The 18,309-nt window shown below is 39.3% G+C and overlaps 1 protein-coding gene across 1 annotated transcript in view; it reads right to left on the bottom strand.

The window, feature by feature from the left end:
* Positions 1-18,309, bottom strand: part of LOC122814238 (dynein axonemal heavy chain 5-like) — a 3,525,594-nt gene that overhangs the window by 1,701,421 nt on the left and 1,805,864 nt on the right. Inside the window, exons 61-62 of the mRNA XM_044086840.1 lie at positions 10,979-11,043; positions 10,686-10,892 (exon numbers count right to left, since the gene is read on the bottom strand). Coding sequence (XP_043942775.1) covers positions 10,686-10,892; positions 10,979-11,043 — 272 coding nt within the window. The remainder of the gene's footprint in view (positions 1-10,685; positions 10,893-10,978; positions 11,044-18,309) is intronic.

The raw sequence follows: 18,309 nt of genomic DNA, 5'->3' as shown, positions 1-18,309 counted from the left end.
ATGCTATCAGCACAAATGAGTTAAGTTACAACAGAGTGTGTATTTTGTAAACATAAACTGAGAGTGGGTAAGGAAATTTGTCATTTTCTCCACTAATGTGAATCTCAGAGTTGGTATAGTTAAAATTGTGATGCTGTCTGTGGTGGGTACATCCCCTCGTGGGGATGCAGTGGGCTTGACCACCTGAAAAAATGCTGTGTTTCTGGCATTTTGATGAGTTCAGTAGAACCCTTTAAATTCAAAAGAATCAAAGTATCTGAGACACATTAAGTGCCACTAATTTTATATATCAAATATAAGTATATCTGGGTCCATATTAGTTAGCCGAAATGGCATTCCGGCAAACAACTAATCATCAATCAGCAAAAATTGCATCAGCAATTTGCTGAACTTACTAATGGCAATGAAATAGTTGCTCAAAGCAGAATAGACTAACATAAAGTAAAATCAAACCACCCCCCAACTATATATACCAACTCTGAGACCGCACTACAGTGGACGAAAAGGGCAAAGTTCTGTACTTGTCCATTGTGCTTTGGGCAACTATTTCATTGCCTCTAGTGAAATCAATGAATCACAAGTGGGTTTTGCTGATTATTGGTTGATGATTATGTGTTCACCAGAATACCATTTTGTTGACCTAATACAGACCCATATATCTGATTTAGAAAACAAAGAAGTTATATACTTAATATAATGCTAGATCCTTTTCGTTCTAGTCTGACTGATATAACAGTTGGGTACCAAGCCATTTATTGAATCTGATCTGGCCATCTGTTAGAGCTTCTAGCCTTCCTCTCATTCAGAATTTTACTCCCATAGTTCCCCTGTGCCCTCACTAACCAGATCAAATTTGCCAGCCAGAAAGGCATAATCGTAACTGTCATATTGATCAGTAAAAACTGAAGAGCTCCAGTTTAGTCTGCAAGTCCCCTGGAACATGATGACAATCTGGGTAGGGGAAAGAGGGATTGATGTCTTATTTGATGGGCTAGGATAAAAAGGATCTTGCATTATGCTAAGAACATACATGCTGAACTTATGTGCTAGACTGCTGACTTTCCCTGGAATATTCATTGCATCTAGAAAGTAATGTGAATCTACTGCTCACTGAAAACCTCTCATGGCCTCTCTGCATAGGTGATAAGATTTGGTTTCATTGTCTGATTGAAGAGCTATAACTCCAGGAGGGAGGAGGTTCCTGCAGGTCTAGGAGAATTACATTCTTCTCCAGGATGTTGATGTATAGATTGGCCTCTGCTTGTATCCATACTCTTTGGACTGACCTCTCCTTGAAATACCTTCCCCACCCCGCTGAGGAAGTATCAGTGGTTACTCTCACTGATGGAGATGGTAGTACAAATGGCCAATCTACAGAAATGAATGGGAGCATCAACCACCACCTAATGTGAAGTCTGCAGGCCTGTGTTATGTGAACAGATGTCAATGGATAACCTGATAGTTGAGGCCACTGTGTTGAGAACATCCACTGCAGTATCTTCATGTGAAAATGTGTGTGGAGTAACCACAATAACTGAGACAGCCATCAGAACTAAACTTCTGAGAAACAATGATGCTTGCAGAGTGTGTTTTTGTAAGAACGCTTGAATTGCAACATTGATAGATTGACTTCTGCCTGGGGGAAGACTGACTCTGCAAGTTTTTGTATCCAGATGGCCACTGATAAAGGTAATTTTTTGTGTAGGTTGAAGACATTTTTTTGCAAATTACTGAAACACCTGAGGTTTGGCAGAGCTGTAAAATGTAATCTCTGCTGATAGTAGGAACTCAGTGGTTGACACAGCAAGAAGCCAATTATCTCAGTATGGGAGCACACACATAGATCCTTGTGAGTCACAGATGAGATGCAGCTACTCCATGCACTTGATGAACACCTTGGGGACTATGGTGACACCAAAGGGCAATGTTCTGAACTGAAAATGGTTGGCCCAAAGCCGAAAGAGCAGTTACCTTCTAGACTGTTTTGCAATCTTTACATGGAGATAGGAATCCTGAACATGTGTCAAACACATCCAGTCATTAGCCTTCAGACAGGGTAAATTTGCTTGCTGCGTAACCATTCTGAATGGAGTGTTTTTCACCTAAAAGTTTAGTATACTGAAATCCAGAATTAGCCTGAGGTCCATGTTCTTCTTTGCTAATAAAAATAATCTGCAATAGTTTACTGACCCTATCTAGTCTGGGATAACATCCTAGAGGACTCTTTTTTGTTGGAGAATCAAAACCTCTCTTTTTACCTCTTTGAGTTGGCTGGGTGGAATGTCGGAAAGTATCTGTAGCTGGTGGCTGAGAGATGAGACAAGAGTATAGTATAGCATCTGGATATTATGTTCTGCACCTGTTTGTACTGTGTGATGGTCATCCTCACAGATGAATGGAGGGATAAAACATCCCTGAACTGCCTCCAGAGGTGGACAGTTGTTTAAGCTTTTAGGGATGTTACTGAAAAAACACCTCACCAAACAACCACATATACTTAAAATGGATCAGCAAAACACCTGTAGGACCAGAATTTAGCCTTTTTGTTCATTTATTTTATCACAGAACTTTCTTTTAGGGATGTTATGTCTGTTTGCCAGAAAGGGGACCCTTAAATCCCTAGTTTTGTGGACTTCCATGACCTTGTGGTCAGTGTCCATCAAAGGGTCCACTTCGCTCATGAGCACCCCTGATTGATGCTGAGGTTTTCTGATCCATACAGATTAGGATCCTTTCTGATTTTTGTTAAAGGATCTTTGAAGGGTCTCAAGTCTAATACCTATGGCAGACAGGGTCTTAATCTGTTTGCTGACAAGGGTCACTGGTGAAGAATGCATTAAAATTGCACACAGAATTGCTAAGATGAAATCATGCATGCTGCCGTACGGTGAAGCTTGTGCCAGCTGCTCTTTCCACACCATTGGCTAAATTATATAGTAGGTGTGTGGACAGATTAGTAATGTTCAACATGGTACCCAAAGTAGTCTTTAGCTGTTTTTCTGACTCGGCAGTGGGTCGTTTGTGCACAGAATCCACAGCTTGTTGCGCTCAATCTCTTTGTAAGTTGTTAATATGCAGTGCATAATTTAATGCCCTTGGGGCATAAACACCTGAAATGTAAGCTCTCTTCTCCATTATTACCAGTACTCTAGACTCTTTGGTTTATGGACAACAGCTATTTCATCAGTATCTCTCTCTGGTGGCTGCCAAAAGACCTCTAGATCAATGCTGCTTATCTTTAAATGGACATAGTATTTTGACACACTCGCATGAATTTACCTCACTAGTGTCTAGTTCCTACCATGTTCAACTGGGGGCTAAATCAATAAGACAGTTGGCAGGAGGGCCACCCATGAGAGGTAGAGTTTGCAGAATGGTAAGCCTCATCTTGATAAAGTGGATCAATTGGAAAAGATTATTTCTGCCTCATTAATTCAAGGATCTTGCCAAAAGTGATGTCTTCTGGAGGGTATTATGGGGTGACCTCTCATTCATGGAAATCAGTGTTTGATGTTAAGAACTCAGTAGGGTCATACACATGCCTCCTGGTGCACATCCTCTTTCTGGGGACTCTAAGTGAAGCTGCAAGAGTTTGTCAAAACTTTCCATTCTGTCCTCTTCTAGGGAACCATGAAGGGCTGACAAGAGGTTGTCAAGGGATGGAGCTGGTATCAGTGGAGGTTATGTCCATTGCCTAATAGGGGAGGCTACCATCCTCTCCATAGCCTGAAAGGCCAAGACTAAATAAACTGGCATTGGGAAGCCCTGACCTGGAGCCACATCCTTCCCAGGGGAAGCCAACATAAGTAGCACTGAGGAGGGATGTCCTGTCATTGAAGATCCAGACAGCCTCAAGATAGTGACCAGTGCTGATGCATTGAAAACCAACGACATCACCTCAAAGAATGGCCTCAGGAAAGTTGTTGCTGAGGGCAGTGCCAAAAGCCAGTCATTAAGCAAATTTACCCAGGATTCACTAAATGCATAAGGTGTTGCTGTTGAGTGGAAAGAAATGCATGTCTGTCACCACTAAGTTAACTGCACCTGTCAGTGCTGAGTAGACAGACTCAAGAAAATGAGTCATCTCCAAAACCACTGGTGCCACAACTGAGAGTGGAGGTGGGGGCTACCCGATCTGCCTTTGAAACAGAGGGGGATAGAGTAACACCCAGCTCTATCTGCACTTTATAAAAGTTCAAAAATAATTTCATCATTGGTTCCCAATCAGCTTGTGTACAGCTCCAACAGGATGTGACAGACTTTAGAGAAGATGAAAAAGGTGGTCTAGAAGAGAGAAAATGGGACAGCTCCTTCTCAGAAGAATACCCGTTGAACTGATAAACAGGAAATTTGTCTCTAATAACTATAGTTTGACAGACTGCAGGCAGAGGTTTTGCATCACAGCTGGTGCTGGTAGAAGCTGTTCTTCTCCATCCTCCAGAACGTAGGGATTTGAAGATGGCCCCACTTCTTTTGGCTTTCTTTTCCTCTGCTCTTTCTCTTTTTCTTTTTCTCTTTTCTTTACCTGGTTGTCTCCAGAAGTGGAGTAGTAGTCCGGGGGAAGGAGTCCTTTTAATATTAATCGGTTTCTGTAGTCCAGCAAAGACTTGTGATTAAAAGCTGTGCATATAATACATCTGTCTCCAGGTATTCTAGCACCAAGCACACCACATACACACACACACACACACACACACACACACACACACACACACACACACACACACACACACACACACACACACACAAAAACTTAAATGTAAATAACTCTTATTAAAACAAGACATTATCTCTAGAAATAACTATAAATATTACTATAGCATTTGAGAGGTATTTCTGAAGAAAAAACACTGAGCTTAGATGCAATTTGGACAGTCCTTTCTATGGCAGCAAATAGGAGCTGTAGTTAGTGAGTGCACAGGGGATTTATGGGAGGAAAATTCTGAAGGAGCTCAAGGATAACAGCACTAGCAGGTTGCCAGATTACATCTGACAAGAGGCTTAATACCCAACAGCTGGATGGATGGATGGATGGATGGATGGATGAAATAGGATAGAATTCATTGAATGACTAATGACTGAACTGAAGTGATCAAAACACAACCTGTCGTATCTCCCAGGCAAGCTTTAACATGGGCCCAACAAGGGAGAAAGTTCACGTTTCCACAATAACTAAGCTCCCTACAACTCTGGTCTGAGCTGCAACATAGGTCCAGTAGTGGGGCACTGTGTATCCATGCTTTCTTGGCTCATGTGTTCCACTAGCTTCAGCGGACACTAACATGAGTTCATAATTTTATTAACTGCTATGTTCAAACTAACCTACTTGCAGTTTTATTCATTATGCTGCCATCTATTTTTTTGAAAGAGTGGCTGAGGCATTATAATCTCATTTTATAGGGACACTAGGACCAAGATCCATACAGTTCCACTTCTGAGTAGTGAACTGCTTTCCCTGCACAGTGATAATACACTGCTGTGAAAAATTAAAATGGATAACTAGATGGTGCCATATTGCAGGCAGATAGCTGTGTTTCAGTAAGGAAACAGCATAAGTGAAGCACAACAATGTAGATGAAAGCATACAAAGAAGGGCAAGGTACTACTGTCATGATCCCTTGTAGAAGCCTGACAAGAACGCTTATGAGGTATGTATCAGATAGCATGCATAGGCACCTGAAATGGCAAGCTGCTTCTGTTGTTCTTGTGTGCAGCAGAGGAATGGCATATAACACATAGGAAAGACCACTCAACTGGTATTCAGCTAGCTGGACACCTTACTGTTTCTGTGAAAGGGATAGAAAAGGGAGTACAGGAAGGGATGAAAAAGGAAACTACAAGCGGAGGAACACACAGTAAAAAAACATAAACGGAAAGTAGGCCGCAATTGCAAATAGGAGACATTTTGTGTTGGGAGAGGACCCTCATTTTACATACATAGAGAAGTGAAGATGGAGGGGTGAAAGGTAGAGAATTGTAGGAAAGTAGGGGGGGGTAGGCAGAGATATCACACAAACACATATAACCAGGCAGACAGATGGAGATGACTGCACAGTTACCAGAAGGGGGAGACATGGGATCCCCACAAACAAATAGACAGAGAGGTGAATGGGGACAGTATTGGGTGCTGCTGCAAACTAGCTGCTGGCCAATGCAGAAGAATATTACTGTGACTCAATAGATGGAGGTTCTGGGACTGGGTAGCCTGTGAAATGGATTCTACCTATATCTGGTGGCCCAATGGCATTAGCCAGCTAGTTGAATTTGCAGTCTGCTGAAGGAGTAGCTGATATTCTGCAAGCCAGTATGTCAGTTCTTGGTTAACCAACCAACTGGCACCTCAGCCATCTACTCCAGATCTGGCTAAGCCAGGGTACAGAGCTGAGGTGGGCTACCTGCCAGTAAGCAGGAAGAATTTCCCCCTCAGCAAAGCACTTCTTTCAGCTCACACATCACAACCGTAGCCTTGTCCAGGGCAGGAGCAGGCAGGTGCTGAGGTAAGTGTGGCTCTGAGGCGCCATCCTGATGTGCAGAACGAAAACACAAAGAGAAGTGTGCCATTAGTGGTGACGAATCGCAGCTGCTACACAATCTAGCAATGAAACAAGAACCCACTAACTTCTCTGTCATAAGTCTTTGCAGACTCCTGTGACAGTCAGTGGGATTTTCTTCCTGCTCGACTCATGCAGATAGATACAGCCTTAACATACAGGTTTTGCAGAGTTGAAGTCAACAGTGCAAAGCCACAGTTATATGAGTATATGCAAATAGGCAGAAGTCTGACACGATGCTCACAGCCTGACACATATACCACAGTAATGTGTATGCAAAGCAGAAGCAGGACAAGGGTGCCTACTGCTTTGCATATGAGGTATGCTCCAACAGATGTGTGCTCTGAGGAAGGGGCACCTACAATATCACAGGTATGTGCAATTCTGCAGAAGCATGATGTTTTGGTCACAAGCTGCACACAAGCACAGCCATGTACCTGCCTATCAAAATAACACAGCAACAGAACAATTTAGCTGCCAAAAACAGCACAAATAACAGTAAGGCAGTCACCACAGCAGCCAACAGTACATCCTGGAATCAGTTATGGAAAACAAAGGCTTTATTATGAACAGTGGTCAGAAAGGCAGAAAAAAGATTTTTAAATTGCAGTATGAAACACAATAGATATGGCAAACACAATGGCATTTGGGGGATTCCAACCTCACATTTGCCTCATGCATTTGGAGATCTTTAGGGCTGTGACATTTCAAGTCATCATGACAGTACACTAGTCACTGGTATGAGGGATGCTGACCACACTGCACTCTGGTCACTAGTGCAAGGGATACCGTTCACACTGTACATTAGACATGGTACAGAAGAATGCTGATCACCCTGGTCAGTTAATCTGACAGGTTATACCAGACATCAACTTTATAGAATGGACCTACATAAGCAGGAAGGGATAATAAAACAGGGCTGGAGGTTATTTGATTTGATTTCACACGTATGACTGTTGAAAATTCTCTGGATTAATGTATATACTTTATTTGTAATAGTTAGTTTTAAAGATATGCCCTTTTCTATTGCAGTTTTGAGGAAGATCCTAGGGAGGAAATGAAAGTATTTTGTTAGTATTTTAATTGAAACTATCTAATTATTTACATTTCTAAATGCATAGCCAAAGTATGAAGTGATTTGCTTCTGATTAGTCCTTTCATCCAACCAGTCCATATGTAGGGATCTCAGTTCTCTCCTTTCCCTGGAAATGAGTTAGAAAACTTAGGCACAACACAGATATGTAAATACTTCCTGTTCCAAGAGATAGGCCCTGATCTATGCCTGGACCATTTTTTCCACCAATATGGCCTCATGGTCCAGATTCTATACTTATCAGTAGGGAGGGAACAGACTAGAAGGACAAGCACTGATATGTAAAGAACAGCTAATGTAACCAGCAAATAGCAGCATGAGCTAACTGTCAGGGATTCTTCTGGAATCTGAGAAAGAGGAAACCACTCCAGACTAGGTTTTTGCTCTGCTTCACTGATATGTCAAATGGGTTCCCTATTATAACGCTGAAAGTCATAACATTGAAATTCATAATACTGAACCCAGTTCACTAAAAACTCATAACAATGAAAACTTGTAATATTGAAAATTCATTTAATTAAAAAGTGAACTGTACAGAATTGTGTAAGAAATATGTAATGGTGCCATTTCTTATCATAGGAGTTATTAGTGAAGTGAGTCTAACACCGTATGTGTGAAATGCGATGTTCAACATTACGTTGCACCCCCAGATTTGTAGATGTAAGTGTTTATATTGTTTTGTTTTTATGAATCACTTTTTTGGGAAGGTTAATACTTAGATTTTTTTATATTGCAGTACCTTAAAAGTATGTAAGCATTGAGCATCCCACTTGTGGTTTTAAAATCTTAATGCCATCATTGCTTGCATGAAACTGAATTCTTTGATGTCTCAGCTATAGCTATATGTTCTTTAATGCATTACTTATATGTTTTTTAATCCCAATAAATAAAATACATTAGCTTTAGCAAAGAAACTGAAGATCTGCTTTTATTTTATGAGTATGTATTGTTTTGTTTTCACACATAAAACTTAATAGGAGAAAATAGTCTTGCAAAAATAATAGTCTAAATTCATAAAATAAAAGAAAACATTCACAGCAGGATGGTGAAAATAAATTAAGGAAATAGATACATTTTTCACTGTGTTGTAACTGCAAGTTTTTTTTCTGCACCTATATGCACTCATATTGGTTTATCAAGATTTCTAACTTTATCACAGTTCATAGTCTCTTTTTGACATATTTGAAAGGAAAATATCCTGTTTTGTGGAAAAGAGGTTTGGACAAAAATCAACGTAAGAAAGGAGAATAATATAAATGAAATGAAATATATGCAACTTCAACAAAAATATCAGGGTTGGATTTTAACCTCTGCAGAATTAGAGGTTTCTTTCTGCAACTAATTACCATTTTACTAGGACTTTCTGCATCCTTTCCCATACTTCTCAAGCTCTTAGCACAAGAAATTTGGACAGCACCTAAAATAATAGCTGGGGGGCAAAAATATGGACAGATTTTAAATATTGCTCTTAGAAAGTTCCTAGAATAACATAATTTGTGTTATCATGCATTTTCTGAAATATATATAAAGTCTGGAACTCAAATGTATATCATTATTTTGTGACTTCAGTCCTCATTGATTTGCAAGAAAACTACACATTTTATGGGGAACAGACCAAAAATATGAGCTAGAAATCTGGACATTTTGTGAGGACCTGGACAGGTGAGATGTATGCTCTGCATTTTTTAAAGTTACTGTACATGCAGACATAAAATACAGTTTTCTCTCACCCATCAAATTAACAAGTATCTTTTCTTTTGCAGTCTTTTTGGCTCTCTATAGCTGACTATCAGCAGCTGTTAGTACTCCTTCTCCGCTGAGTCTACAGAACCTGCCTTAGTCTCATCCAGGCTAATTGTGACCCATGCCTTAGTCTCATCCAGGCTAATTGTGACCCATGCCTTAGACAGAATCCAGGCTAATTGTGACCCATGCCTTAGACAGAATCCAGGCTAATTGTGACCCATGCCTTTGACAGAATCCAGGCTAATTGTGACCCATGCCTTAGACAGAATCCAGGCTAATTGTGACCCATGCCTTAGACAGAATCCAGGCTAATTGTGACCCATGCCTTTGACCGAATCCCGGCTAATTGTGACCCATGCCTTAGACAGAATCCAGGCTAATTGTGACCCATGCCTTAGACAGAATCCAGGCTAATTGTGACCCACGCCTTAGACAAAATCCAGGCTAATTGTGACCCATGCCTTTGACAGAATCCAGGCTAATTGTGACCCATGCCTTAGACAGAATCCAGGCTAATTGTGACCCATGTCTTAGACAGAATCCAGGCTAATTGTGACCCATGCCTTAGACAGAATCCAGGCTAATTGTGACCCATGCCTTTGACAGAATCCAGGCTAATTGTGACCCATGCCTTTGACAGAATCCAGGCTAATTGTGACCCATGCCTTTAACAGAATCCAGGCTAATTGTGACCCATGCCTTTGACAGAATCCAGGCTAATTGTGACCCATGCCTTAGACAGAATCCAGGCTAATTGTGACTCCTGCCTTTCACAGAGAAGAGACTAGGCAGCAACACTGTGGTGCTGGAGAGTATCTTTCATCCTATGTTTGCTTGCCTTCCTGTCTGCCTCCATCTCATTCTGTTTTTGAGGTGCCATAGCTTGAGTCCTGCCCCCCAAGAGAACAAATGCTGCTTGCGATCCCCAGCCCCCATCAGGGATTTAAGTCATTGATGTGTCCAAAGTCATACCCCCCAGGATGGACATACCCTTCCTCCCCTTCCTTGCACCTCAGACACCCATGCTGTGAATCAGACATGGTTTGTCTTGGCACTACCAGGATTTTATCTCTCTCTGTCATGGTGCTGGGAATAACTCCTTTTCGGCTGAGACTTAAAGTAGTAAAAATGTTTTGAAATATTTACTTCAACTGAGCAAAGGAAATGTATTATCAAGGAAAAGTGTCTGTCCTGTAGCTACATACAGTTTAACTATGCAGACGAATTATTAGCAACAGTAATGAGAGCAATGAATGGGGTTACATCATCTAACATACCCAGAATATATTACTTACACTGTTGTATGAGCTTGAAGGATGTCATTAAAACGTTTCTTTTCAGCCCCATGTAGAACTCCTCCCACTGTCCAAATCAGGGAAAAAAGAAAAAGCCTTTCAATATGAAGTTGTCCTCCCAAGCTTTGGGCTTTATCATTCAACATGGCTGCCAGCAGGCTGGTGCAAGCTTGAAAAAGTCCAACCTCAGTTACAGGTACAAGAGGTCTGGAAAAGAAAACCAGCTATTTAAAAATATGTGCTGCATTTTAACCAAGCAGACTAAAATAATTGCAATTCAAATGCTTTCTTACTGAGTATCATGCAGCACATAGCGAAAAATCGGATCCAGTGTCATATTGAAGACCTTGGATAATACCTAGAAGAGAAAATTTCAGAGTTTATTTTTGTGTGTGGTAATTCATCTTGCAACCTATTTTTACCTTGTATATATATACACATATATATATATATATATATATATATATATATATATATAAAATTATCTTCTACATTAAAAGACTCAGATGAACTGGTTATGACTACGTCAAAAGCAGTGGTAGGACATATCCCATTACATTTTTGACAATAACAAGAACTGATTTATATTTTTCATAGAAAAACAAGTAAACAAGGAAGAAGCGGTGATTTTATAGAGACATTAATTGAATAAGTCAACTAATCCCAGGCACACAAGGCTAGGATAAATGTAATCTCTCTCTCTCTCTCAGTGTGTGTGTGTGTGTGTGTGTGTGTGTGTGTGTATACATATATATATATATATACACACACACACACACACACACACACACACACACACACACACACACACACGCATATATAATATAGATATACATATATAGCTATGCATATATCAATATATAGGTTTGGTACTTTTGAATGACGTGCAAATATTGACATTTGTTTGGCTAACATGCTTTGGTTGAGATCTACAGATGGTCAACAGGTGTGCAGGATCAACAGTCAACAATCCCTGGGTAGGGGACTATGCCATTTCCTTTGGGATTGTGTGATCACTGAGTTAATTAGCAGAAGGTATGGGGGGACAGATCTCCACATGAGAAGAGCAGGAGGTCCTTCCCTGTGCAAAAAAAAAAAATGTATTTTTATTTTGCATGTTCTGAGGTTAATCACCAGAGAATGCTCAGTAGCCTGTCAATGTTTTGTTGTTCACGTTAATGCATCAACATTATGGTTATCGATATCTCAGTTGTTTGATTTAAAATACTGCACTTATATTTGTCTCTCTATATACAGACAGCGAGAGAGAATGTATTTAGTGAATCCAGTCAGAGAGAGAGTATTTAGTGAAGCCATTCAAAGGCTATCCTATGTTTCCTCAATATATGTTTCATAGGTAACTACTAAGCAAATGGACTGTAGACTTTTAGGAACCTAGCAAATAACCTGGCAGTGACCAGAGATCAGAATCAAACTATGTACCCTGTGTCTGTGAAGTGGAGAGCCTAGCCATTACACTTGCTCTTGTTCTTGTGAAAACAATGATTACCTGAGACCATAAAGCACTGTTTTTGCAAATTTCTCCTTTTCCCAGTGTTGTGTGACTGTGGAATTGGTATATATAAGTTCAGGGGGTGTGCAGTGGTCCAGTGATGCGTACCCACATAAAATATTATATATTATAGAACTGTGATATTATGTTTTGGGGAAGAATCCAAAGTACCCAGAAAAAAATGATACAGATATTTGGATAACATGCAAATTGCACACATGATGTGACCAGAGGTTAGATTGGGCCCCATATGCTGAAGCAAGGTAAAGATCTTAGCACTGTGCTGCTGCTCATTCCTTTACAGATGCAGTAGGAAGGACTTAACCATTATTAATCAGGTAATCAAAGATGGAAAAGGAAGGGCTTAACCTGTATAATAACCTGTTAGTATCAGCAGAATTTTATTCACAGACCCATATGTCAGTGTCAGCCAGTGCTGTGTGATGCTTTGCAGCATCTGTTAAGTATATCTCTGTTATTTCACTAGTATTAATCAAAGAAACAACCGCTATGTGAAGGAGATAATGTATCCTTTTCATCCTTGCTAGATTAATGATTACACTCTATTACAGATAGGACATGTCTGCAAAATAATTTGACTAAATTGATCCTTTGCGTAGATGAGAATAATATATTGAAAAACAACAACAGCTAAGCATATCAGATTTTGGAGACATATACTGTAGAGTGAATATTTAATGCAACACACAGTGATTGAAACAGTGGGTTCATTTAAGGACCTAAACATATCGGTAGACTCAGCTTTGAGTTTTCCTGATCATATCAACCACTTGTTTAACAATAGTTATAAAACTATAGGCTGTATAAAAGGTTTATAAAGTCTAGGAAATCAGAAGTGATGAATATTGTTTATAAATTACATTAGACCCAAACTAGAGTATGGAATAATAATAACATGGAAGCCTTTTAAGAAACCTAGCATGAGTAAATTGGACATAGTACAGCCGAAGTATACTAAGAGTAAACATTCACATCTATGGATGTGTTTAGTGAAGCCATAATGTAAGCAACATACACTGTAATCTGTCATGGCAAACCGCTGGTGTTATACCATTCTGATGCTTAAATAAATCAAACATCAGCATGGATATAGTGGTAATGCAAATGGCTTACAGGCGCAATGTCTCTCAAATCTTTAGAGGCCAAGTCTCAGAGGGCACCAATCCACTTGTAAAGTTAGAAACAGACATTTAATAACAGTATATCATCGTCCTAACAAACTGAACCAGCTATTCTCCTCATACTCTATGACATCACTCCGCGGTACTGCAGTGGTGCCACACATCGTGATCAATGGTATTAGACAGCTGGCGTATCATAAAGCTATGAACCAGATGGAAATACATTTGAAATCCTGAAGTGGCTGAGTTGAACAAGTAGTCAATGGCAACATTTATTCACTTCCTCTATAGCGATGCTTACTGCCTGTTCAGTAACATAGATGGCACACATGCCACAAATGTGACTGTGACTAATGAGTCCCCACTCTCCAATTGTGCTGCGACATAGCTCCAGACACATACTGGTGCGAACCAAACAAACACTACCAAAAGGACAGTAGACTATGTACACTGGTGAATTACATTCTAGACACAGCAAATTCTGCCCATATATATCAGAAGCCAGCAGGTAGATAACACACAAAACAAGCATGCAATGTTCTGAAGGCATATAGTTACAGCTGTCCACATCAGAGCAGGTCAGCGTGCACCATAAGGTGAGATGTTACAAACATAGCATCTATCACACGGCTGAATGTGCTACAGTCTGTGCAAAGGACCTGGTAGGTACAGCATACATGCAAAATCTAACTGCGCAGTTATAAAAATGATAAACAGATTGCACTGATGTCAGTGTGATACACAATAATGGGACTTACTTATCTCACTACAATATCAACATGCTCATCTTGTGTGGAAGAATGTGTTCCTTAGTGACAGATTACAATATCTCTGTGGTACAGCAGCACAGATGCAAAAATGTACATGTCAATACAGTGACCCACAGTGCAGAAAAATGCAGTACAGGGATCTGACCTACGTGCATCTGGAACATATGTATGTGCCACGACACAATTATTACAGGGCTGTGCTACTACTGGACACTGCTGATTTAGTGCAGAGAGTTAACAAAAACAACTCTCACTGAAATAAACAAAAAAAAAGACTTCTCTGTGGATAATTTTGATGCAATACAGTTCATGCAGCATGAGGACCCTACACCCAAATCTATATGCTAATTCGAAATTACCATATCATGGATGGAAAGATGAATTTTCCTGAAGTAGAAAATTTGATTTTCAACTATGGAACGTATCATCGTGGAACTCATAAACAAAGACATTGGTAATCTTCAAACTCTGGACCCTACCCAGTTTGGATTTGTAAAAGGCAGATCATGTCTCCTAAACCTGATTGACTTCTTTGAAGCAGTCAACAAAGCCATAGATGAGGGTAAAATGGTTCACACAGCTTACATAGATCTTGCCAAGGCTTTCAACATCATCCTCCACTCTGGAATTATAGATAAGCTCACTAAACTAGGTATAAATCCCTATGTCACAAGATGGATTGCCAACTGGCTCATGGACAGAACCCACACTGTGAAAGTAGTGGATTCCAAATCCGACATCAGACCAGTGACAAGTGGAGTACCACAGGGTTCAGTCCTGGGTCCTCTCCTGTTTGGTACCTACTTCTCTGAAGTGCAGGCCAACACAGAAGGTCTTTGGCTAACAAAGTTTGCAGATGACTGTAAACTAGGAGCCATAATCGAAACTCCTAACAATGTGGACAAACTACAAAAGGGCCTCATTGAGACAGATACCTGGTGTCAAAGCCATGGCCTGAAGCTCAATGCCAAAAAGTGTATTGTCATCCCCTTTGGTGAAAACTCTGTACCCATGAACTGCCACATAGCTTGTAGTCTACTTAATGCCGAAAATGTGATAGGAGACCTTGGGACACAGGTGGACAGTAGTCTCTCCTTTGATAATCACATCGCCACAGTGGTCAGGAAATCCTTCTATGTGGCTCATCTCATCACAAAAGGATTCTCATCCAGAAAAAAAGAGGTCATTGTTCCCCTCAACTCATCACTCATTAGACCCATTATAGAGTACAACGCCCTTTTGGTATGTACCTCACAAGACATCTACAACAACTGGAAAGACCACAGAAATACCTCACAAAGAGGATTACTGGCCTCAAACAGATGCCCTATCCAGACCGTCTCAAAAAACTACAGCTTTACTCCATTGCGTATCGCCTAATCAGGGGCGATCTCTGCGTAACATACAAAGCTATGTCAAACGCAGATCTGTTGGACATGCTCCACTTGAAGAAATTCCTCACTCGAGGGCTAATTATGTAAAAACTGTTGTGGATGTTAAAAAATATGTAAGAAAATTGAATTTACAATATTTGTTGCATGATATGTCTACAACTAACAAAGTATTTTTTAAACCTTCCAATTTTTGTCCTAAGTTGCACCATACCTTGAACACTTTTGAGGAAATATGTATACAGGACATTGATGTAATGCTTAACAGTAAACGTAAATGTAATTATAATCTTACAGTTTCAGAGAGTAAAGCTTTGAAAAAGCTAAAAGATTTGTGTAGCACATACAGGTTCATGAAAAGTGACAAGGGTAATAACATAGTGGTGATGACTAGAGTAGCCTACAGTGAAGGGGTTTTGAAATTATTAAATAATAGGGATGAATATGTCACTATTTCACTTTTTGAGATTCATAAGCGTCAACGTATTATATATTCATACTTATATGAAGCTCTGATGGAGGGTGACATCAGTCATGAATTATATGAATTTTGTGTTATAGACCAGCCACGAATTGGGGTTTTTTTTGGGATTCCGAAATCTCATAAATCTTTGGCCAGCCCCCCTTTCAGACCAATTGTGTCTTCATCCCATTCAATAACTGAAGGGTTGGCTTTGGTCATTGATGCTTTGTTGGGACCCACCATTCACAATGAAAAGTCATATTTACGCGACTCCTGGCATTTTTTAAATAAATTAAATTCATTTCTTTCTACATTTTGTTTTGATCCAAACAAACATTTAATGCTTACTGTAGATGTGGTGTCATTATACACCTGCATTCCTCAGGACTTAGGTATTGAGGCAGTACAGGATTTTTTGTCTAATCATTATAATGGTTTTTCTACAAATACTGTTTCTTTAATTTGTAGATTTTTAGAAATCATCTTAGAAAATAATTTTTTTCTGTTTGAAGAAACCTATTATAGACAAAGAAAAGGAGCAGCTATGGGGTCTCCCGCTGCTCCTGCATATGCAAATGTGGTCATGGCAATGTGGGAACACCATTTCATGCCATTGTTGATGGACAAATTTAAAATTGTATTTTTTTGTCGTTTTATTGATGATTTATTTTTTATTTTAGATCAAAGTGATGTTAATAATGACGTGTTTCTTAGTTATATCAATTCTTTATCAACCTACATTAAGTTTGTTATAGGTGGGAAAGGTATCAGAGTTGATTTTTTAGACGTCAATTTAAGGTGGGACTTTGATGAGATGAGGATTCACAGTACTATTCATAGGAAGAAAACTTTTAATAATGGTTATCTCCATTATAAAAGCGGTCATCCGACACATGTTATTTCTAACATTCCCAAAGGGCAGTTCATTAGAGCTAGTCGGATGACATCGAAGGAATCTGATGTTATCGATGAGTTTTGTTTCATCAATTCCTTATTTTCCAACAGAGGTTTTCCTATAGCACAGTTAAAGCAAACGGCGGATGATGTTCTTATGAGACGTGATACTGATTTTCCACCATTATTAAATTTATCTTTTGAAAGAATTAATTTAGGTGGTATGAACACAAGTAGTATTTTGACTAATAATGTGGTCTGTACACTTGGAATGAACTCAGACAGTAAGCATATCAAAAATATTATTACAAAAAATTGGCGAGTGATTAGAGGTAATGCGGAAATGTTTGGTATTTTAGGTGAAAAACCAGTATTTGTTCAAAGAAATGATATTAATTTAAAGAACATTTTGGTGCAACATAAAAATAATATATCAAGGGTTAACACAGTAAAGAAGGGAATGCACTGTTGCAATGGATGCAACATGTGTAGATACATTTCTGTGGGTCCGTATGTTTCAGTTTCTAGTTCAGAAAAAATTTTTGCAGTTCCAGGTTATGTTAATTGTCGTAGTACAGGTATAGTCTACATAGCACTTTGTTCTTCATGTTCCGCATTTTATGTGGGCATGACGACCAGGGAACTAAGAACACGCATTAGAGAGCATTTATATTGTATCAAAACAAAGGACGATAAGAACGCCCTTTATAAGCATTCCCTGGTGTGCAGGTCTTTTAGTAAATTTTTATTTTCTATTTTAGAAGTATGTTATAAAGATATGAGGGAAGGTGACTTCAAGAATTTGCTTTTACAAAAGGAAGCTGAGTGGCAAATAAAATTGAAATCAGACCATCCACCAGGTTTAAATGAGTCAATTAACGTGAAATGTTTTTTAAAAAATCAAAAATTAAAAATAGACAAGAGAAATGATTTGATTTGTTTACACATTTTATAAAACATTGCATTTTTGGATATATATATATATTTTTTTAAAAGTAATGACATTGTATTAATTAGTTAATTAGTGTTAATTAATGCGTTGTAATTACATTTGTATTTAAGGAGGAGCTTTGGAGAGTTATTTTATTCTGATGAAGTCCACGGACGAAAGCGGAAATAAAAAGAGTGTTACGCTATTTCTTGGTGTTATTTTGTCACAGTCAAGTCTACAGCAGCTGCATTTTGCCTTTTTTGTATTTTTATCACTTGAAGAAATCCCAATCCCTCCGAGCTACATGCTCTAGGGACCTAAACCTTGTCACCACAATAAACAGAACATGCTGGAGAGATAGATTCCTGTCCCAGAGACTTCCCATACTCTGGAACAGACTACCTATCTATGTCAAACAGAGCTCCTCATTAGCACTCTTCAAGAAAAATCTTGATGATTGGATGGGAAATGGGAAATTCACCCTGGGGATCATTTCTGTGGCTCTACTCAACAGGGGCAC

The sequence above is a fragment of the Protopterus annectens genome, chromosome 1.part1 (assembly GCF_019279795.1).
Source record: "Protopterus annectens isolate FY-2018-M chromosome 1.part1, PAN1.0, whole genome shotgun sequence".
Classification (NCBI taxonomy): Eukaryota; Metazoa; Chordata; order Ceratodontiformes; family Protopteridae; genus Protopterus; species Protopterus annectens.
This window is presented reverse-complemented; position numbering and strand designations above follow the sequence as displayed.